At 35.8% G+C, this 23,916-nt stretch overlaps 1 protein-coding gene across 4 annotated transcripts in view; it reads left to right on the top strand.

Annotated features, from left to right (window-relative positions):
* Positions 1-23,916, top strand: part of PHF14 (PHD finger protein 14) — a 157,645-nt gene that overhangs the window by 8,011 nt on the left and 125,718 nt on the right. For all 4 annotated transcript variants that reach the window (XM_027723217.2, XM_027723215.2, XM_027723216.2 and 1 more), the window contains exons 3-5: positions 4,773-5,422; positions 9,352-9,496; positions 19,536-19,695. In XM_027723217.2, coding sequence (XP_027579018.1) covers positions 4,773-5,422; positions 9,352-9,496; positions 19,536-19,695 — 955 coding nt within the window. The remainder of the gene's footprint in view (positions 1-4,772; positions 5,423-9,351; positions 9,497-19,535; positions 19,696-23,916) is intronic.

Here is a 23,916-nt window from a genome sequence, read left to right as displayed (position 1 = left end):
AACACCTGAAAAAATTGCTGTTATCACAGAATAGCTTTTTCTGGAATAGCACCTATCACAGTGGGTGCATTCAGGCCTTGCTATAGGTATCTCTGGTGTGTATATGGATGCAGAAAGGAGAGTACGAAACAAAATGTGCGGACAGAAGGCAAAGAGAGTTTGAAGGAGAGACGTGAATGAAAATAGTGTTCATTTGTTCTCTGCTTTAAATTGTTTGCATGGCATAGTATTGATGTACAAGAATCACTGTTAGTAATTTAGAGTGCTGTTAAAGATCAAACTATACTCAGACTAAGATTCCCCACAAAATATAAAATGGAAGCTTAAATTGACAAGAGGTTTATTTAGACAAGAGTATATTTAGAAACTCAACAGCACAATTAAAGAATCAAAACAAATGTCTCCGATGGACTTATGGTAGGGAAATAAGAGAAAATAATAAAAGCTAACTTAAAAATCCAGTTAATTTTGACATGGCAGGATCCTATACTACCTTATTTACAGTGAGACAAGTAGGGCACATAAGCACTCAGAACCTGTCAACGACATCAAAAACCTTTCCGTCATCCGTAAGAGGGTCATCTTGTCATAAAAAATATTGGGTTGGTCAAGCAGGACCTGCCTTTTACAAACCCATGCTGACTGGACCCGATACCCTGGTTGTCCTGCACCCACCACGTGATGGTACTCAAGATAATTGCTCCATGACCATCCCCGACACTGAGGTCAGGCTGACCGTTTCCCCTTGGATTTTGGGTGCTTCATTCTGCTCCCTCTCTTTGCCTTCCAACTCAAGAGGCTGGGTACCTGGAGAACAACTGGTCTTGCTATTAAAGACTGAGACAAAGAAAGCATTTAGTTTCTCAGCCTTTTCCTCATCCTTTGCCACTATGTTTCCCCCCACATCCAGTAAAGGATGGAGATTATCTTCAGCCATTTAATTGATGATGTATTTATAGAAATATATTTTATTGTCTTTTATGGCAGTAATCAGATTAAATTTTAGTTGGGCTTTGGCCCTTCCGATTTTCTCCCTCATGACATCCTTGTAGTCCTCCTGAGTTGCCTGCCCCTTCTTCCAAAGGCCATAAACTCTCCTTTTTTTCCTGCATTCCAGCCAAAGCTCTCAGCTCTGTGTTCAACGAGACCAGTCTTCTACTGGCTTGTCTTTCAGCGCATGGGGACAACCTGCTCCTGTGGTTTTAAGATTTCCTTCATGAACAATGTCCAGTCTTCCTCTGCTGCCTCCCAAGAGACTCTGTCAACCAGACCTCTCAACAGGGCAGCATCTGCTCTCCGAAAGTCCAAGGCAGCTGTTCTGCTGACTGCCTTCCTTACTTCTCTGAGAATTAAAAACTATCATTTTAGTTTTGCTCTGCCCAAGACAGCTTACAGCCATCATGTCAGTTCTTCTCTGTTCACAAACAACAGGTCCAGTGGGGAGCCTTCCCTACTAGGCTCCCTCACCAGCTGTGTCAGACAGTTATCTTCCACATGCTCCAGGAATATCTTAGACCATTTCCTCTCTGCTGTTTTCAGTAGACATCTGGTAAGTTGAAGTCCCCTATGAGTATGAGAGCTAGTGATTGTGAGACTTCTCTCAGCTGCTTAGAGACTGTTTTGCTTTTCTCTTCATCCTGAGTGGGTGGTCTTTAACAGACTCCACCTTGTTGGACTTCCCCCTGAGTCTTACCCTTAAACAACCCTATTGTCACCATCATTATACCCTAAACAATCAAAACACTTTCTAACATACAGTGCTAATCCACCACCTCTCATTGCTTACCTGCCCCTTCTAAAGAGTTTATAGCCATCCATTGCAGCACTCCAGTTGTCTGTCATCTCATGTCTACATGATGGCAACTATGTCTTAGTTTTACTGCTGCGCAACGGCTTCCAACTCCTCCTATTTCTTACCCATGCTGTGTACATTGGTGTAGATGCACTTCATCTGGACTGTTGATCTCACCACCTTTTTGGGGGGACAAGCCCTAAGTCTTACATGACTATTTTTAGTTGCTTCCATGTTTTCTAACACATCAAAACCCTTGTATCTTTACTGCTACATGGATCTCCATTCCCTACCTCCATAGAGGCCGCAGACCAAAGGACTTTGCTAGCACTCTGTCCCTCAAACATTGATGTGCTGCCCCCAGGTATGTCTCTAGTGAACCTGGTTTTATCCCTTTCCCCCTTCTGATCTAGTTTAAAGTCTTTTAATGAGCCCTGCTAAATACTCTGCAAAGATCCTTTTTCCTTCTTTGAGACAGTTGTGCTGTATCTGCTGCCAGCAAGCCTGGTGTCCTGTAAACCAACACATATCCAAACCCCAAAATTCTGTTGACAACATTATGGTTCGTGTTGGAAGGGACCTTTAAAGATAATCTAGGCAACCCCCTGCCTCATCAGGAACATCTTTTGCTAGTCCAGGTTGTTTAAAGTCCCATCCCACATGACCTTGAATATTTCCAGTGATGGGGCACTTAGAGGTTCCCTGGGCAACCTGTTTCAGTGTCTCACCATGCTCATTGAAATGTTCCTTGTGTCTCATCTAAATCCTTCCATCTTTCAGTTTAAAACTGGTTCCCCTTTTCCTGTCACTACAGGCCTTGGTAAAAGTTTCTGTTTCTGTCTCCCTGCAGCCTTCTCTTCTCCAGGCTGAACAACCCCAATTCTCTGAGCCTTTCTCCATGGAGTGTTGCAACCTTCTCACCATTGGCCCTCCTCTGGATGCACTCACTCGTACAAGGGAAGGCTGAGGGATCTGGGCCTGTTCAGCCTTGAGAAGAGAAAACTAAGAGGGGACTTCACCAATGTCTGTAAGTATTTGAAAGGGAGAGTGTCAAGAGAGTGGAGCCAGGCTCTTCTCGATGGTTGTCAAACAATAGGACAAGAGGCAGCAGGCAGAAACATACACAGGAAGTTCCACATGAATATGAGGAAGAAGTTCTTTGCTGTGCAGGTGACCAAGCACTGGAACAGATTGCCCAGAGAGGTTGTGGAGTCTCCTTCCGTGGAGATATTCAAGAACTGTCTGGACACAATCCTGTCCCATGCGCTCGAGGATGACCCTGCTTGAGCAGGGAGGTTGGATCCGAGGACCCACTGTGGTGCCTTCCTGCCTTACCCATCCTGTAATTCTGTGATTTTGTATCCAGACAAAGTTATTATAATTGAAAAATAATTTTTTAGACTTCATAGTATTTAATACTGTTTTTTTATTTTCGTGCATGTCTGATGAGAGTTCAACTATTCAAACTTCAGTTAGTTATGTTTTACTTTGATTACTACAGTTAGTAAGGCTGATAGGTGTAGGTAACTGACTGAATTACTCTCTTCTTAAAAGATTGTAAAATAACTTGTTTTTTTACTGGATTTCTAAAGTTTAGAACATTTGTTGGAAACTTTTAGTTTCTATTAGCTTGTGAGGGGATGGATAGTGTCAATGTCCTGATCCATAATAGCACTGATGGATTATTTTCGTGTATAATTTTATAATCTCCTCACCAAACAGTTCCATATGCAAGTATATGCAGACGAAGACAAAACTGACCATTACATTGAAGTAACAACTGGCTAATCATTGGCAGTGTTCTTTGGGGTGGAAATAAATGCCATGTGAAATGTGTAGCACACTGACCCCAATGTTTGTTGATTTGGATTTATATAGAGATGGATGTGCACAGAAATTCTCTGTGTAAGGTGATGCTGAGAGGTGGAGATTTTTGGGTGGTAGCTAAAGCAATTAAGAATTTTTTTTTAATTTGCAAGCATCAACATGTTTCATCTTTTCATCTATATGACTGGATCAAAAACTTGGTAATGGCTTTGAGCAAACTGAAAACTGTAACCATTGCCTAATAGATCCCTGCATTGGATCAAGCGACTTTATATTTTCTTGTTTATTTTAAAACACATTTTCTGAGTTTTCCTTCAATAAAACTAGTACTGCGAATGAAAAACAGTAGGTGCCCATAAGATGAGAAATAGTAAAGGTGGATGATGTTTATAAAATTTAACATGTTCACTTCATTTTCCAATATTTTTTTACATGTACTTTATAGTAAAATTGTCTTATTTTTATGAGTTTTTAAATACAAATCCTCTTCTATTGCACAGTTGACCTGTGTTAATTAATGGAAATAGTGAGTACACATAGAATGATACCATGAGTGGCATAAGGGTAGAATTTATGCATTGTTGTGCAGCTGCAACACTGAATGAGGCACAGCTTATATGGGATTAATAAGTGAAATAACACTGGAAATTAAAAGAGCCCTCAAACCCAGAAAAACAAATGTACTAAAAATGAAGGTATGGGATTATCCATACTGTTACTAGTACTTGTTATGTAAACTCTTCATTTTGTAATTTCTCTCTATTGGATAGCTGTTTTATTTTGAAGATGTAGAAAATACCTACAGAAATTAAAAACTGGAATGCTGTTTCTTTAAGGTGTGACTTCACATGGAAATTACTCTGTGCTACTGCTTATTGTTAATATGAGCTGCAGTTCAAAGGAACATATAATGCTCATTTAATAAGTTCTACCATCTTTTTTTTTTGGCATCTTAAAATGCATTCATGTTTAACAGATTCTCAACATACCACTTGAAATAGCAATATTTGGATACCAGCTGAAAAAATAGGTGGAATACCTTATAAGGGAGGAACAGGCATCATTCTTTTGTTTAACAACTTGCTTCAACAGATTTTATTTTTGGGGGTACATTTGTGTCGGAACTTTTTTTAAATTTTCATATGCTCAACAGATTCTGAAGGAAGTGGTCATGGGAGTGAAGATGCATCAAAGGACAGTGGTGAAGGTTCCTGTACTGAATCAGAAGAAAATATCTTGGAGGAAGAACCAGCAGAAGAGAAAGTAGAAGAGCAACAGCCAAAAAGCTCCACTGAAGAAGAGGTGCCAACAGCAGAGAAAGAGGTAATTAAAGCTGAAAAGAAAGAGCAAGAAGATGAAGAAGAAAAGCCAAAAAAGAAGAAAGAGAAAGAGAAAGCAGGTGAACCTGATGCTGTGGCTGATGAGCAAACAAATGAACCAAAAAAATGGAATTTGCGCAGGAACCGACCTCTGCTGGATTTTGTATCGATGGAAGAACTAAATGATATGGATGACTATGATAGCGAAGATGACAATGACTGGCGGCCTACTGCTGAGAAAAAAAAAGGAAAAAATGCTCTGCGAAAGGAAGGGAGTGATGGAGATAATGAGGATGATGAAGATGATGGGAGTGGAAGTGATGAGGATGACAATGATGAGGAAGGTAATGAAGAAGATAATAGCAGCACGGCTAGTGATGGAGGATCCAAGAAGAAGAAGAGTAAAGTTCTTAACAGGAATAATGCAGATGATGAGGAATTGACAAATGATAGCCTGGCTCTTTCACAAAGCAAGAGTAATGAGGTAGTGCAACCAACTTTCTATAATATATCTCTTGACAAATGGAAACTACTCCCCAGTAGCTATTCTGTTAATTTGAAAAGTTAAACTGATTGGCTGGAATTGTGTTTACAACACAATAATAAGTGAATAAGTGATGCAACAAAATTATGCTAAATAGGCACTGCGTATGAAATAACCTTGCTTGGACCATTTGGCTGGCATAATGCCACTAAAGTCAATAGAGAGACTTCTCTTGGCTTTAGGGAGGTTGGATTAGCGCTAAAATAAAATAGGAGGTCCAGTATGCAAACCAACATGTATTAGCAAGACTTCTAGTTCTGTTTGAGTGTAAATGCTGCATATCTGTAATGTTCTAAAAGTTAAAGGCATCTGTGATATAATCATAAAATAGATAAAAGATATGTTTTCTTTATCCTAGCCCTTTTTTGTGACAGACATCAAAGTCTGAACACTAAGTTCACTAATAGAAGAATTTAAGGTAAAGAAATATGCACACTGGGTTTAAAATCAAATAGAATAATTATGATAATTTATGTTGGGTTTGCTTATAATAGTCACAAATGAACTAATTTCTTACCATACTAAAAAGCATTTGGGAACTATGATTATTACATTAAATATTTTCTGATTGCATAATGTGAAAAATATATATAAGTGTTTAATAAAGCAACCTTTTTTTCCCTATGCACAATTAGTGTTGCTTTGAAGGTTGTGCCTGTGGAAAAATTAAGATATCAGGTTGTCAGTATGGCTGACTTCATGTCCTGCAGTAGCAAAATTTTGAACAAAGTTAAAAGAATTGCTGTATTCTTTTTCAGGATTCAATTTTCAGGAAAGAATTGTAATGTCAACATAACAGTTAAGAAATAATAGGGATATGGCATTATTTAGAGTTCTGCTGTTCCCTTAAAACTTTATTTACATGTGTAAAATGACGGGGAACTACAGAGTATTTGAAAGAATCAGCTGTGTCCATTTCAGATACTTTGATATGTGTTGTATATATATGATAGTGAATGAGCTGTGCTATTTTAATTACTGGTAATAATTGGGATTGAAAAAAAATTCTTGTTAGGGTTTTTTTCTTTATTAACTTTTTATATGGGCATATTCTTTCATTTTTAAGCTCTGTGATTCCGGTATTGTTACCTGCATTCTCTTGGCTCAGGAGCTGAAAGTGCTCTGCTGATGATTAGAACTTGAAACAGAGATAGGCAGTTTTATTTCAGAGTTGTTTCCCATATCAGAATCGAGCTGTGAGTTATGTATTCTTAAGTATGGCTGTAATTTCCATTGATTTGAAAAATTAGACCTGTTTCAGAAGCCCAGAGCTGTCTCTGATGTATCTTTTGTGAAGCTTCTTAGTATTCATGGACATGAGGTTCTTTCTTGCCTTTAGATTTAGGACAGTGATCAGAAGATAAAGGCGGTGCTTTTCTTGGCCCCCAATTTCGGTGGGGGTTCTGGCCTTCAGCCCGGGTTTTGGGGTCTTCTTCTCATCTTCATCGGTCTGACTTCTCTACCTTTCCATTGTTCTCGGCCCGCGCACTGAAGCTTGGAGAAAGCCTTGCCTCCAGGCCTATTTCTCCTATTCAAATGTCTACCTTATCCTACCTTATCCTAATTTATTACCTCTAGGCCTATTGTATACTGCTTCTAGCATTCTTCTAAATTTTGGTCCAGTGGGCAGAACAGAACGAGTCTTGGTAGCTGAGGCAGAGTAGATGTTAGGGGGCCTATCTTAGTTAACTCTCTTAGGGCTGACTCTTGTTTCAGCATATACAATATTTTAACGTGTGCTGTAATTAAATACAATGTGGTTTTCCATTGTATTATGCACAGAATAAAAATTTGGCTTTCTTTCCTGAGGTCAGGCGTCGTTAGTAGATAAATGGTGCTTTTCTGTTTTTATAGTTACTACCGCTTTATAGGATCCTCCTATTCTCAGTGAGGTGGTCATTGTATTTTTAATTTTTTTTTCCCTTTAAATTAGGAGTCTATGGGCATATAGTTTGAAATGCTCACTTTCTTCATTAACACCGCAGAAATGGGAATTACATAGTGATTCATTACATAGTGAAATCATTTCTCTCACCTCAGTAGGGAGCAGGACTAGTTCAGGAGTTGGCAGCAGTTCCTATCTCTGTGTAGATGTTCCCTTGTTTTAGACAGGTAGGGTCTTTCAGGAGCTTATATGGACTAAAAGCAGGGGAGAGCAGCATACTTTCCAGATCACTCCTTCTCTGTGTCTGCATAGAAAAACAAGTTACTCAGCTGTTTTGTTTGACCTGTTGACTGTCTTCACATAAGGTAAACCATGATGGATGGGGATCCTATCATTAGATCAAAAATTTGATGTCCTTTCATCATTGCTTGTTTGTTGGGTTTTTTTTGTCTGTGTTTGCATATGTTCTCACTGCCCAGACAGCTATTTTTATTTTAATGTCGTTTTTGCAATGCAATCCTGTTTATTCAATCTAAAGCAACAGTTTTGTTTTTCTGCTTTTTTTTAATTACCAGACCTTGGGCTTCCATAATAGTAGAGATGGCAAATTTCCTTTTAAACTTCTCTTAGCAAAGCCAAATAATGGTTGAAGTCAAACGTACTCTCAGAATAAGTTATATCTGTAGAGTTGTGAGATACATCAGGGAAACCTGTGCTATTGCACAATTAATCTGCCATTTGCCTATCTGTAATGTGAATGATAAACTAAACAAGGGTATTTTGAGTAATGGTGGCCACAGTAATGTCCAAGTTCATTGCTTTCCTTGAAATGCTTTGTTCTAAAAGGAGGGTGTTTGAACTCTGTAGTGGAGAGTCTTTTATTGTTCATGGTTAGCTGCCTTCCTGTAAGCAACATAACCGCTTGAATGTTCTTTTCTACTTCTAGATGGTTTCTCGGGCATGGTATTGGTGCTGTATTTTATGTCATTAATGGGAGGTTAGAATTAGAAAATGATGTTTGAGATGGCATCTTCCACTTTTTTTTTTTGTGTGTGTGTTGATGCCGCAGAAGTTTTGGAATATTTTCACATCTTTGATATTTTGAATGGATACCATTTAGACTTGAACTCTCAGTCTCTGATTTGAAACTATTTATTGCTATTTCTTTGTACTGCACGGAGGCCATGAAACTGCAGAAGATACAGTGGCTGTATCTCACAATGAAAATAGTGAGAGTCCTAGAGAGTGTTTATTAAGAAAATTAAATTTACATATGGCTTTATTTGGTTTGTGAAGCACTCCTCTGTGTTTCCTTAGAAAAATTCTCCATTAAAACCAACATTCTATATAAGATCTGTAGTTCATATTGCAGGTTGTCAGAACAGGGCAATGGGCTTGTTCTGCAAATCCTTACTCCTGTATATAGTCAGAACAACATAAGTTGTTGTAGTTTTAATAAATCATGAAGTTTTGCATGGAGCCATATAAATTTGCTTTACAACAAAATCATACTGAGTTGATAATTTGTTATATTATATGTAAAAACTTGGCAGGCTTGTATTTAAAATTTTAACAAAATGAAGCAACTTTTCTGAATATTGGAACATTTGAAGGTCACCTGTGGCCATTTTTTTTTTTAAATTTTGCTTTTAAATGGTTTCTTAGGTATTCCTTGTTGTAGAACATAAATGGTTTGCATACATGTTTCTGTCTGAGGAAGTAACTCTTCTCTGGCCTTTGAATCTTAGCAGATCTATAACTTTATAGGTTTATTGACATCCATCCATCCATCCCAGTTCTTGTATTCGTGGGTGAAGCGTTTGAATGTTTTGACAACAGAGAAACTTATAGCCTTGTGAAAATAATTTTCCATCTTTTTTTGATTCTTGTTCAAAAACTGGGCAAATAACGGATCTTCTCTTTGTTTTAAATAAAATCGAAGTTCCTGGTGTAATCCATATGTGTCTTCATTTTTCAATATTAGGACTCATTGATCCTTGAGAAGTCTCAAAATTGGAGTTCCCAGAAAATGGACCATATTTTGATTTGTTGCGTTTGTCTTGGAGATAACAGTGAAGATGCTGATGAAATAATCCAGTGTGACAACTGTGGAATAACAGTGCATGAAGGTAATACAACCCTTAATTCTCGTTGCAGGAGGAAAGCATGTGCTTTGCCTTTAATAAAATTTTTACTTGGTTTCTTCAAAATAAATGAAACTTTTCAACTCTGGGGGGCTAATTTTTTTGTAACACTTCATGGATCATATTTAGTGGTGTAACACCCATCTTCTACTTCAACAAAGCAAATATAAACACCTGTGGGACAGAAGATGGTCTGCAGATACTGATAACAATGAATCAGTGTGCAGATGTTGGAGCTATACTGTACATTGTTTTTTCAGGGCTTTAGGATATTCTGTTAATGTATTTTTGTCTTAGCTCTTTGAGTATATGAAATTGATTGCATAACTGGGATATAAGATCATAAGAATAGGAGGCTTTATAAAAGGAAAGGTTATTTCATCTGTATTTTTGCTGTACCAAAAAGACAGAGAGATGGGGAAGAGGAAAGGAATTGTCCGTGGCATTTCATTACAAGTGGAAACAGCTAGTCTTGAACTTCCTCATACTTTTCACTGACAATTTGAAACAATTTTGAAGTTAGAACATATTCAAGTAATTGTTTCACTAATTCCTTCAAAATCTAGACTGTATGTGTGTAATGAATGTAGATCTGGTTTTAAAGAAACACTTCAGGAATAATAATTTAGGTGAATATATGGAATTTTAACAGCCTTGCATGGAAGATGAGGCTGTATTGTGTCTTGTTGCTCTTTCTCTTGAGGTTGGAAGATAGGGTAGATACTGACACAGAGAGGCACGCCTATTTTGTTAAAAAACAAAACCTGGTTTTTTTCTCCATTAATAAATTTGGGCTTTTTTCCTGATGTCCTGTACCATTTTAGAACTTTGCTTTTGTTTTCTAAGGTTTCCCAAGAAAATGAGGTAGGCTACTTCAATTCTTGAAATTAAAAGAAGGTAGGCTTTCATTTATGTGACCCCCTTAATTTAGAATTTTTTTGAGCTGTTTAGCATACCTTTCCAGCTAGGAAGTGGTTTTATTACTCCCTTATTCCTCTTTGGTTTTCTCATACTCGACTGAAAATTGTTTCAAAATAGTATACTTTATGGCCTGGGATGTAATTCAGTTCTTTGCTTGACATCAGTTTGAAAACTGAGGATGGAATTTCTTCCTCAGGTTCGGGTGCCTTATATTAAGTGTCCATGTGTACTCTTAACCCCTAAACCTGTTGTGGACTTTTGAAGAGCTAATCCTTACTGTCAGTGGAGCTTAGAGAGCAGTTTAGTTGACCTAATTTATGATGAGCTGACTCACACTCCAGGTGCCTTTTGAGGGCATTAATCAGATCTTATTGCCTACCACAAGTGTTAGGCTCCTAAATTTAGGTTTCTTGATATGCTTGCAGAATTCCTTCCTCTGTGTCCATGATGCTTTTTGGAAAGTAATGTGCGGAATATATTTGATTTGAGATGCAGTAAGTGACTAAAAGTTAGTTTTATAGAATCTCGATAGGTTACTGCCCCCCCACCCCCCGGCACAGTCTAATAATAACTCACAAGGAAAAAAAAACTGTAACTGTCTTTTGCTGATAGTTATAAATGCCTACTATTCAAGAGGAATACACTAGAATCCCTAGAAGATCACTTTCTCATTTTGTTTAGTTTACTAAACCTGTGTCCTTAGAAGAAGTAAGATTATAACTGGCTTTCGTGTACAGGAAAATAGTTCCATAGGTCAGAAGTCACTTGAACTTCAGTCGTTCAAAATGTCTTTAAAAATTAATTGCTGCTATTCTTCATTTTACTGTGTTACAAGCAAAGATTCCCTATAGTCCCAGGGATACAAAGAGTACAATATGTAGGTTTCTTTTGTTGTTATTGCAGTAAAATAAATTAGATTAATTGAGAAGATTTAGTTTGCTGGTTTGTTCTGATAAGTTCTACAGTCTGTACCAGCTAATTGACTATAGATGTTGGTTAATTTTTCACACTTATGGTTGATTGTTTAGCTCTTCACAATTGATTTTAATGATAAATACTTAAAAGCATACATAAAGCAGTTTTGATGTTCTGTTTGAATAGGTGAAGTCTTAGAGAAAAATAAGCAGTATCTGTAGGTGAAAATAATTGATGGCTGTGAAAAGAATGTAAATTTCCCCAGCAACAATTTGAAACTGAACAATTTGGAGTTTTACTTGATGTTAAATGTGTATTTTTCATTGCTAGATATGTATATCAATTTGTAAATATATTAATATAGTTTCAAGTTGAAATAAACATTTATTTTGATGTATTGTTTCTGTACTTTGATATTTTGTAATGATAAGTAAGAGCAGGTGCTATTTTAAATCAGAGCTTTTTTCACTAATTTGTTTAAGTAATTGCAGCAAGTAAAAATGTTATAAAAAATTTGGAACTTTTGAAGCTTTAGTTTGATATAGTGATCATCTATATCTACATCTATATATGTATCTATGTTCAATAACTTGGAGATTTCTGCACTACCCCCAGAGGTCATTGACTCACTCTATTACTTCTAAATGCATGAGTAATATATGAAGACGCAGCCAGTCGTTAAGAAGTTGCAGTCAAAACCAAAATGCGATGCAGCAGTTGCTTTTTGCTCCTGTTGGCCTAAACATTCAGCTCGGGTGATTTCCACAAATAAATTAAAAATTATTTAAAGAGATAATTACTGTCTAATCATATAAAGATTGCTTGCAACCTTGAGAATTATTTAAGTTAATAGAGGCAAGGTTTACTGTTTATATCATTGGCTTTAATCTGTACCTTGTAACTGTGTGCCCAGATCGTGGGTGTAGACTGTATTATAAGAAGTCCTTTGTACTCTTAACATGCAGCTGCTTTGTAGTTTAAAAAATATGTTCCAGTGATAAGTGAGTCTGTTTTGTAAACACATTGAAATTCAAGAATTTATTTTTATTTTTGCAGGTTTGCTTTAGTAGATAGGTTGGGGCGAATGCAGACATCATGCTGTGTCCTGAAATTTGTTCTAATATTTCAGCTTTTATGTTTTTTATAAAATGCTCTTTCTAGCACAGCATTGAAAGAAGAGGCTCCAATTTATGAATTGGATAGAAATCAATACAGCGATGTTTACCAGCAGTTGGGAAGAGTAATACACCCATTTATTGCAAACTGATTTTGATTCTTAGCAGTTGTCTTTTCCCTAGAATCAAACCTAAGATGCCAGGTGTCCTGAAATGCTCAAACAAAGCTGCTAGAATACCACAGGGGTTTTCTCATAGTTTTTGTATGCAATTTCAAGTAGTATTGTAAATGAGTATGTTTTCTTTACTTTTCTATAGCACAATAGATAATTATTTGAAAGGAAATGCACTCTTTTCACACCTTACTGTTGTCCCACCAAGGGACTCACTTAATGAGGATATTGGCGATTTGATTGTTCTTTCCCTGAAGACTTTTTTTTCTCCTTCCTTGTTGACTGTTAACAGAAACTGTTCTGCTTCACAGGGAGAGCTCTTACACCCTTGAGTGGTGCCTTTGTGCTCTGCTGAAGTGGAAATTTCTGTCCACCACAGAACCTTTCAGGTGACTGGGAAAGGTTTTTCTATGACAGCTGCCTCTGTTTTAATATGAAGTTATTTACTAGCCATGAAAATGCTGCCCCTGAGTCGAACCAACTTATTTAGGACACTAGGGCTCCCGCCCTTCGCAGGTGTGCTCTTGCTCTACTTTCAGCTGTTGGTCAAAGTGTGGCCCCTTCATGTAAAGATGAACCTTCCAGTTGCAGTCTCAAAGTGGCTGCATGCCAGCATAGTTGTTGACAAGAATCTGTTACCCTCCTTCAAGGGGGGGTAAGCTAATGCTACCTTCCATTTTAAAAGTCAGGCAGGGTCTAGATCTCCATTTACTCTTACTCTGCTAAGTTTTAGCTCTTCTAGTACAAGACAGCTTATCGCTGTGCATACTGCTCAATTACCTCTGCACCTGTGTGTTTGGCACCAGCACCTTTTCCTTTTGAGTACGTGGTGCAGCGGCTGCCTGTTCAGTCATGATTTGTATTCTGTTGGATTGCTTGCTTCCATTAATGGAGTATTACATAAGGTCTTCCATGGAAGAAGAGGGGTGATAATTCATCTGGGAGCAACTCTACCAGCGCTCATGTGGAAACAGCCACATGGCCAAGGGTTAGGCAGGGGTTCTCATTCAGAGCTGGAGTCACGGAACCTTACTATACACCTTTACTTGCTTTACTGACAAGTTTTGTGATTGTGAGAAATTCAGTTTCCTTTCCAAAGAAACTATTTGCTGTGGAATGTTCATATCACCTATATGGCCTGCATCACTTGTCCAAAAGCTGCCTTTTGTCTGCAGACACGTATCCAAAAATCTGTTCTTTGTGGAGCAAATAAATCGTTCAAAATGTAACTGCCTTTAAAACCACTCAGTAGCATACATGTAATGCTAATTTAATTCCCACTCTCTGTTGTGTCTAAACAGCCTGTAATTAATTCATAAGTGTATCAATTAAAAATTAATTCTCATTTCACATATCAGTCTATCCGTGTCCTGTCCCCGCCCTGCCAAAAAAGAGAAAAAAAAGTCTTTTTTACTGAATTTATACAGCTGTTCTTCAGAGTTTTTACTTATGTGTGAAGATAATTGTCATTTCTTTTTATAAAAGTCTTCTTTAGGCACTAATCTGTCATTTTGGATAAATGGGTTTGTGGTGAGATCTTGTAATAGCAGGACACCCCCAACTGCGTTGTCAGGTTTTTTGACATATTGATTGCAGCGTGTCTGAAGAAAATGTCTGGCACGCGTCATAGCATGTGCCATAACTGTAGGTAGTACACTTGCCAGCTGTTGCCCTTGGGTTGGTTGCTGTGAATTAAATGAGAGAAGTTCTACATTATTTCAGCTTTTTCTTTTCCATCCCCTGTCTTTGTTTCTTACTTTATTTTGATGTGTATGTCAGGAATAAAATTTTTCTTGCTAAAAGCAATAGTGTAGTCACCACTACATGCTTTACAGTGTAGTAAAACATTTTGCATTTTAATTTTGCCCCATACTGTAGTCTGCTGCTGTCCAATATAAAAATTCACTTTTCAAAATCATGTACTTTAGTACTCTCCATTTGCTAAAGAAAAATACTGTTCTGAATTTATGATGCATGGAATTTTTAGTGTATTTATTTTAAAGTGTTGGTCCAGTTAAGGACTGAATGAAATGTTTCGAATACTCTGATCTCACAGATTTTTGTATGGTTTACCATAAAGTTCATGTTTTCATGATTTTTACAATAAGATCGTGTTTCAGAGTATATGTAGATTTAGTTAGTGTATGCAGATACCCTGTTTGGCAAAGATTACCCTCCCAGAGAAATGGAGGAAGAGCTGCAGCCAAGGCAACAACTGGGTCTGTCTTCTTGTTTCTCTCAGTCATATAAATTTCAGAAGGATAGTTTTAATGGTAGCATTTTGAAGTGTTTGCAATTTCATTTCATTTTATTGGCAGTCACATAAAAAAATAAGCTATTGACAGAGTACAAGGACTTTAAAATCGGGGAATAAAAAATATTGTTTTCTGTATATAGTGACATACATTCAATAGACAGCTTGGCTGTAATCATACTATATAGATGCCATTAACAGAACAGTAAATGGTGTGAGAATTGTAACTTCTTGAGTTTCATGTGTATAAATTCATACTAAACCGGTCTTATCATTTAGGGTTAAAGGTGTTCAAGGAGGTATCAGACATAGAGTTATGATACAGTAATCTAAGAGTATATGAACATGAGGATTTAATGAAGTTTAGTTGAAAAGGAGCTCTTAGGGGTATTCTGTAGATCCAGACTTCAGAATTTTTGTGAACATTAGGGAAAGGCAGGAAGCATTTTAAGCAAAGTGGTTACAAGTTTTTTTATTTTCTTCAGCATATTTTCCCATCAAAGAGGTGGGAGGTTGAATTAATGCCAAATAGGTCAGAGGCACAGTGATAATAATGCGAACTAAACATGGCCTTTACAAGTTGTGTATCCTTTCTTCTGTTATCCTTTCAAGCTTTAGTAGTCACACTGTCTGTACAATCGTGATGCTTTTAGAAAGACCCTAAAGATTACCTCCTGATGCTTTTGCTTGTAGTGAGCCCTTAGGTTGCCTTGTGTTCCAGCACCAGCAATTCCCGATAGTTCAGTGGGACTGAACAACTTCTTTTTGATCATCAGCACAGCTGATGATTTACCAAGCAGCAGCTTTGTATCTACATCTCTGTGCATTTTGAAGACTCATAAAAATAATGCTTTTTAAAGTTTTTGGTAATTGGACCAAAATAATTTTTTCAGCATAGCAAAAGAAGGCAGATAGTAAGTTGAACTGTTGTTGTATTCAGCATTTTTAAGGATCCTAAAATGATATATTTATAGAGGTATTTGTCTGTTATAGATGAAAGAATATTCCTGTGGTAAGAATATGAAAATACAGCTGTTTTTAAAACCTCAGAACTCTTCATCTCCATATTGTAACTTTTTTGATAGATTTGGACAAAAATGCATTTAGATTTTATATCAAGTGCCTTTTGTACTGCAGGTCTCATTTAACACATAAAAAGTCAGTTAAAACCATGCAGTAGAAAACACCTTTTTTCCTCATTTTTAAAGGGGAAATAAGGGAAATATTAATCCCTTAGTATGATTATTATAAAGGTACTTGAAATTACTAAAAGTGCAGAGTTCATCTTTTTCATTAGCGTTAATTAATTGTGTCTTCTTGCTTGAATGTATTTGATAATCTGTTTATCTACAATTCTAGATTTTGACAAACTACCTTTTTTGCTGGCATTTTCTATTGCAATTTGTGATTACAAGAGAAGAAATAAAGTCAGAATATTGAGTGGGTTTTCACTATGGTTGCTAGTTAATACTCAGAAAATAGATTTCTTGAAAAACTATAAGATATTGAAGTTTTTTTGTTTCCTGGTATGTTGGAACAATTTTGACCTGCTGCAGTTAGGCTGCAGAATTAGTAGACATGTAGTACAATAAATACTATAACGTTTATATATAGAAGTGATGCAACTTGCAGAAGAGACTGAGTTAGTTATTCTGGAATAACTAGCACACGTGATGACAGCACTGATTATGGGAGAACAGATTAATGTGTTTGCTCTGTTTTTGACTGGGCAGAGACTTCAGAGTCTTCCACATCCCAAGTGAATGCTGTAATGATCTTAACTTTTTATTGTTTCAAATATACTTGGAATGAAATTCAAACTTTTAACAAAATGGATATATTTCTACAATAAGGTTTTGTTCTGAAACTGCTTTTGCCTTCCTATCTCAATTGAAGTGATATGAAGTGGGGTTTAGTTCCTTGTACATCTGAAAACAAATATTACATCCGCTCCTGTACACACTTGGCATCTAAATCTTAAGCAATACTATGATTGTGCTAGATGTCATCGATGTCATCAAATTACATTGATGAAATTTGATCTCTCCTTTGATTTCTGTTATCACTTAACAACCCAAAAGTAGCAAATGACTCTTTTCAACAAACATAAGAAAAATTCTGAGTTAAAATACTTGCATATCCTTAACAAGTGGTTTCTAATAAATTTTGAGACTTAACTCTTCATTGTAGTGAGTATTATTAGATCAAATTTAGGCTTCAGCTGTTGGGTCTCAAGACTTGAGTAGAAAGTACTTAGGGAGCACTACCTAATTACCTATTTGAGAGTATTGTTCACAAAACTGAGTTTTGTTTCGTTGTTTATATACATTAGTCCGAACTACTCCTAGAAAGTAAACTCCAGACGTGTATTTATCAGCAATGATTGAGGGTAATCTAGTCTGTTTTCTCCAGCTAAGGACCACCGCTTTTACTGGTTGTAACAGTATTGTGTTTAGCTTTTGCAATTAAGGAAGGAGTAAATACTCCTTCTCTGTCAGCGATCTTAAACTCTTTAAAGCTGTCACTAAGTTTTATATCCAAATTGGGACAAAAAGATTGAGTTAAAATTATGGACGATTTCTTTTTTTTTTTACTTCTTACTGTAGAAAAGGATCTAGATTTGAATTATATAGAAATCACGTTTAATGTCAACATACAGTAAGGATGGAAACAATTGCATTACATTTGTGTAATTTTCTAGGAAAAAGGATAAAAAATAATCAGGTATAAATGACTGATAAGTATAATAAGGCAGCTATTTCAGCATGAAGTAAGACAGTTTGGGGAAGTCATCATTCTGATTTTAGCAGACTGATGGCACTTAGGTTAGAAAAGCAAATCTAATTACTTTTGGTCACTGAAGAAGCATCAATGTTTAAAAGAAACTGATTTTATTTTGCCATGTGGATCAAGGACAGTATTACTTGTTCTGTAATATAAAGAAATTTTGAGTAGTGTTTGGAAGTCCGAAGGAATTCTAAAAAGGTTAATGATTCATCAGCTCTATGATGTCAATGGACTGTGTGTTTGTACATGAGTGTTATTGCTGAAAAGGAGATTTACTGGCATGTAATCAAGATTGTGTTATTAGAACTTAAAAAATTACTTTCTGGAAAGCTGCTTAAAGTGATATCACATTATAAAATAGAAGATGGAATTACCTTATGTGTGAGCTGTACAATCTTGTATATCTCTAAAGAAATTTGTCTGTGAATGCTCTTCTGCACATTACTTGTCCTTTCATTCTGGAATACTTTTTATAATGAAAAGAAACATTCTGTCTTCTTATTTAATTCTTATTGATGAGCCTCATTCTTAATGAAAGACTATATTTCTTAAATGATTCCTATAGTGTTGCTTATGTAGTTTCATTCACTCAGGCTTCTATTTCTGTTGGAAGGGGAGCTAGAGCACTGTTGGCTATTTTGTTACAGCCGGCGGGTAGTGAACCACAGTAACAAATCATGTTGATATTTAATTGCAGAATTCAATAATTTAGCTGCTCTGAAAGTACAAATGTTGATTTGATCACTATATTTGACAAATAGCTGAATTTAATCTTTTGGTAAAGTCACTGCTATGTTTTAAGTGTTGACAATTAAATATTTTTTCTTTTATTGAATAGCAGCTAAATGTTCAAAGTGTGGGATATGCAAAAATATAGTTTTCTGGTGATTAGCTTTAAGATTTTCCATTTTGTCATTTGCAGTAGCTCTTAGTCTTGTGCAAAATTTAAATAACAAGCTTCTAAATCACTTTAAAAATACTGTTTCCCTAAATTTTTGGTAATTAAGCATGCATAAGCACCTTAACAATCATAAAGAATACAGAAGAGGAATGGAGAAACTGAATGATTGAATCTAGGCATATTTTAAAACCAGGTACAAGTGACAGTGCTTTAAAAAAAAATCCATTCTTTATCAATCACCAGTGTGATGTCTCAGAATTGTCAGTCTGTGCTCCACAAAGTATATGTTGGTTTTGAAGTTACAGGAAGTGTTTTTAAGCTCAGTCCTACAACTAAAAGGAGTCAAATAGTGGCTTTTATTTCATGTGTATGTTCTCTTGTCTTTGATTTGAATGCTGAATGCAAGGTGGAAAAGTGGAGTGCTTATTTGTTGACTGGATTCTACTGACATAATGAACCTCTAGAGAAAAAAGCAAACTAAGCACTCTCCCCTTCTCTCCAAAGAATGGTAATTTTCAGAGAGAAGAGCTTGTTACATTTAACTTGAAATATATTTCTTTATTTGAAAAAAATGCATTGAGTTTTTCTCAGTCTTTGTTGGTTGCTTTTCGTCTTGTTTTCTTACTTTCCTTCTTAATAGAAAGTCTGGAAGAACTCCGAGTGTTGCTAGAAGAATAAAGTAGAACAGTCTTTTTCTTCTTGTTTTTCATTTGTAATCTAAGACAGTCACATAAAATAGATTATTTCTTGGAATTTAAAGTCTCTTTAAAATGTAAATTTGGCACTAACGATAATATTTTCAAAAATATTTTAAGTTTTCTTGGGTATCTCAGTATTTTTCTGAATATCATTCCCCTGAATCTATATGTGTGTGCTTCCTCCTGAAGTCATAACTGGCAAGTGTCTACTTGTACAGTTGTCTTTTCTTATATTGCTCTTCCATTTATCCTGTATGTAGGTTGCTACGGTGTTGATGGAGAGAGTGACTCTATCATGAGTTCAGCTTCAGAAAATTCCACAGAGCCTTGGTTTTGTGATGCATGCAAATGTGGTGTCACACCTAGTTGTGAATTGTGTCCCAACCAGGATGGGATCTTCAAGGAGACTGATGCAGGCAGGTAAGACTGAATAAGTGATGTTTTGAATTTGGTGTCATCTTACATTTAAAAGATTAGGTTTGTTCCTGTAGGAGACAGTTCCTATAGGAGACAGTTCCATAACTTAAACCTTGTACAGACTCTACTCAAGTCTATTGACTTTCAAGTGTGATATAAGTGGGAGAATTACACGGGTTTTTTTTAGGAGAGCAAAGGACTGGATCTGTAATACCAGGCAATGGTAAAAAGTAGCATAAAAAAATTATATTGAAATTATGCTTAAGGTATTCAGACAGACCCAGTATATTATGATTGTTTTGAATTATAAAAATTATATTATTGATTTTTGAGAATATGCTTTGCTTTGATAATTTCCAACCAGAGGTGGGTGTTTTAGGATGGAATTCAGGTCAAATTTGAGAATAAGCAGATTAATTCTCATGTGATGTCTTCCATTCCTGTCACATAGTCCAATCCTGTCACATAAATTAAGGAGTAAATATTAATGGTAACTAATTCTCTCTAATAAAGGAGAGCACTATATTATAGATGATGTCTGATTTATGGGTAATGTTACTATTTTTTGCTTCATGGTTTTGTTTGCTTCTTTTTTTTTCTTTACAGACCATGACAAGTAAGTTCTTTTCCTGTACGTTTTATGGTTGTATAAATTGCAGATATGTGGTAATAAACAAAGCTTTCAGATACTGAGCTTGTCATAAGCTTTTAAAAACAAATGTTACAGAAGTGAGTCAGGATATATAGTGAATAATTTTGATCCCGTAGATGCAGTAGTGCTTCTTGTTTAATACTTATGGGTTTCAAATCCTTGTTTTCTGGTCTGTATTAGGTTCAAGAGTGTCTGTGCATCTCCCTTATGAAGCTTTTATACAATCAAGCAAATTATGCTTTTCCCAGTTGTTTTAATAATAATAGTTTTATAAGCAAAAAAAAATGTTTTTAAAGACTAAAAGTCACTTGTGTAACAGGAAATGTGAGACTTGATATCACCTGGCAAATTTTATTTTAACCTTTTTATTTCTGTGTTCTGTAAGCAATTGAAGCACTATATATGTGATTTCCCATATAACCCTAGTAGAATCTAGAGTCAGCATTTTAAAAATTGCTTAAATTTCTTCTTGTAAAATGGTGTTATGCTTTTGGTTAACCTAGAAGTATTTTCTTTGTGACATTGGTTGTCTGTGCAGAAGCACCTGCCTGCCTTGGTGATTGTGGACGTTATCACAATAATTTTTTATTGTTATTGTATCTTTATCTGCTAGATAATGTGATACTGCTATCAGATGAATAGAGCCTATGTACTAGAAAAAAACAAATGCCAATTAGTAATTACTAATTCACATTACTAATATGTGAAAATTCCTATGCTCTCTATTATTTGTTTACAAATTTGAATTCTCAAGGATAGGGGGACAGGACACTGTAGATGAAGGATAGTGTCTTGGGGCAGTATCCATGATGTTTTCATTGTACTCAGTAAACTGCAACCCAGTTCAGTGCTTTTCTTGCAATATTCACGGGAAGAGACTACTGAATCAAGATTCGTTTAACTCACCATTGGTCTTCATCCCCTTACAACCTTTTTAAAATAAATTCTTCATATGCATCAGTGCTGGAAATTACACAAACCAAACCTATTCAGTTTCTCTTCATAATCAAGTTGGAATAACTTCTTTCTTCCTACATGAAAGGTGAATCATTAGAATAATGAGGTGCTTAATTTCTCAGCAGAAGCCTTTTCACATTAACCTCACAGTATCACAAGTATAAATATGAATTTATGAAATTTTACTTCTCAAAATGCTATTATCCAAAAATATAAATTCTGTCCTTGTTTCGGTACGGAGTTTTTCTTCTTCCCTAATCAACATCTGTCATCATTGCTCCAAGCTAAATGGATGGTAGAGTAACAAGGAAGATTATTCTTCTTTGATTACCCAATTTGTCTTAATTACAAGCTTCTAAAACATGTGCAGCTAAATAAATGAGCAGGAAAATATTTAGAACTGGTATTAAAAGCAGCTGAAACTTCTTCAGCTGTGAACTTGACTGACTCGTGTATGTTTTTTAATAAAGATTCAGGTCTGAGTTCACATATAGGTGGTTAAAGAAATGAGGCACTTGTGTGCCAATCACACTGAAATGGCAGTTTAAATCTGTAATACTGCAATACTTGGGTGACATGTACTAAAACATTTTGAGAAGGTCAGTATGAAGCAAGCAGCCAACTGTTGGGTTTATCATAGATAAACTCCTACAGAGTGCAGCAGCATTCAATACACCAGTGAAGCATGAAAAGACTGTGCAAATTAAATTGAGAAAGCAGCTGCTTGTAGAAGATGTGTATCTTCATATTGAACTTTGGAGGGTACATTTAGGAGTCTGTATTAAAACTTACTATCAAAAATCTCCAACCAGAACCTTGGATTTTTGTTAAGAATAGTAATTGTGGAGATATGTAACTTCAGCTTATAAAGATTTGTTCTATATTACACATTTTAAATTGAAGGAAGAGTATAGAAAGGAAGCCCTAGTGAATTCAGATTTTTTTAATTTACAAACAAGCAGTCTCTTTAGCTCAAGGTTACAGGTCTCATTCTGCATGTGGTATTTTGCTTTTAAAAAAAATTTTTTTCCCCTTTTGCAAACAATTAAAATATGCTCATTTAAATGAGGCGTTTATTTTAGTAAATGTCTAATATTTACCAAAGTACACATTTAAGCACATACATAGGCTTTTTCTTATAGAAGAACATTTCTTTAAGGTATAGTAGTGATTTAGGCTGTGCTATTGCCACTTCCTGATACAGTGTGGAAGGGCAGAAGTGCTCCATTGCTCCCCCACAGGAATATCTTGTGCCTCCACTGGATAAGTGAGGAGTCAGACAGGAAATGTATTTTCCATATACTAATAAGAAGAATCTTATTTTTTGCATATAGCATTGTATTAAGTTATGAGGTTGTGCTGGCATGCTGGAGTGTTTATACTGTAATAAAACCTGTAATGAGCTGTACTCCTTTTCTGAGCAGCAAGAAGTTTGGCAGAACACTTGAGTATCTCAGCTTGTTCTCTGGCAGCTAGCAGGCTGTCATATTTGTACTTCGTTATTTACAGACAAGGTTGTAACCCATCTTTAAACTTTAAATTTTCTTTGTATCTTCCAGTTGTTAAAGTGCTGTGACCAAATCATTTTGTGCAGACAAAAATCTGTGCAGACAAAGCAATGCAGTTCTTGCATGTAAATGCGTATTTGGGATATACATTATTCTCATTGTTTTAAGTTTTTGTGTTTTAAAGGGAATTTACCACTTAGTGTCTCAAACCTGAGTAATTTAACTGTAGGGTAAAAACTTGTTTTCAAATACACAGGTGAAAAGAGTCTTGTCAGATATGGTACTATGGATCAGTCAATGTTGTGGCTTATTTTAGGTTTACTGAGAAGTTTCTTATAGAGTGATGCGACTTCATGGCTTTTAAGTTGGTCCACCAACCTTGTGCACTGCAAGATCATTGTTTTCTTTTGTAAAGACTGGAATATATATGTATTTTTGAGCTTGCTACTGAACCTTTCATATTTTGCTTTTTTTGATTTTGTTTGGATATATGATTCATAAATAATTAGTGCGAAACTTAATAAATCTGAATGTGATAAATTCCAGCATTGTAGGTCTAAGGACCATTGATGAGAAGCATGCTGCTTTGGGAAACATGGGAAATCAGGGCTACATGTAGCTCCTGAATAGTATAATCATCAGCTTCAGTATTTCTCTCATTTGTAGACATCTAGTTAATAATAGATTAATAAACATACTGTTTTAAGTGCACCTGAACTCTGAATGTTACTGCTCTGGTCTAATTGAATTTTTTAGATTTGAATTGAATTTTTAGATTGACATACAAAGGAAAGAGGAAGGAGAAGAGATAGGCTAAACAGTGGTAGAAGATTGGAAAAAAAGATCACAGCAGCATAAATATGGATTTGAGTAAGTGGTAACAGGTCTATACTGAAACCCTGGTGAGAGGGCCAAGGGAAGAAGTGTTTCTCATATCATCATGAGTCTTCTTGAATACAGGGAGTAGATTTTATTATTTGATTAGAATAGAACAGAAAGGAGTTTTAGTCTTCACTAGTGACATATTTGCTGTTAAATATTAATGACTGGTAAGATCGTAAAGTGCTGAATTAACATACTTGCTAAGAGTCAAACACAGGATATTTC

The sequence above is a fragment of the Pipra filicauda genome, unplaced genomic scaffold (genome assembly GCF_003945595.2).
Source record: "Pipra filicauda isolate LSUMZ 115617 unplaced genomic scaffold, ASM394559v2 scaffold66_size7647185_pilon, whole genome shotgun sequence".
Lineage (NCBI taxonomy): Eukaryota > Metazoa > Chordata > Aves > Passeriformes > Pipridae > Pipra > Pipra filicauda.
Note: the sequence above shows the minus strand (reverse complement) of the source record. Positions and strands in the feature narration are given on the sequence as shown.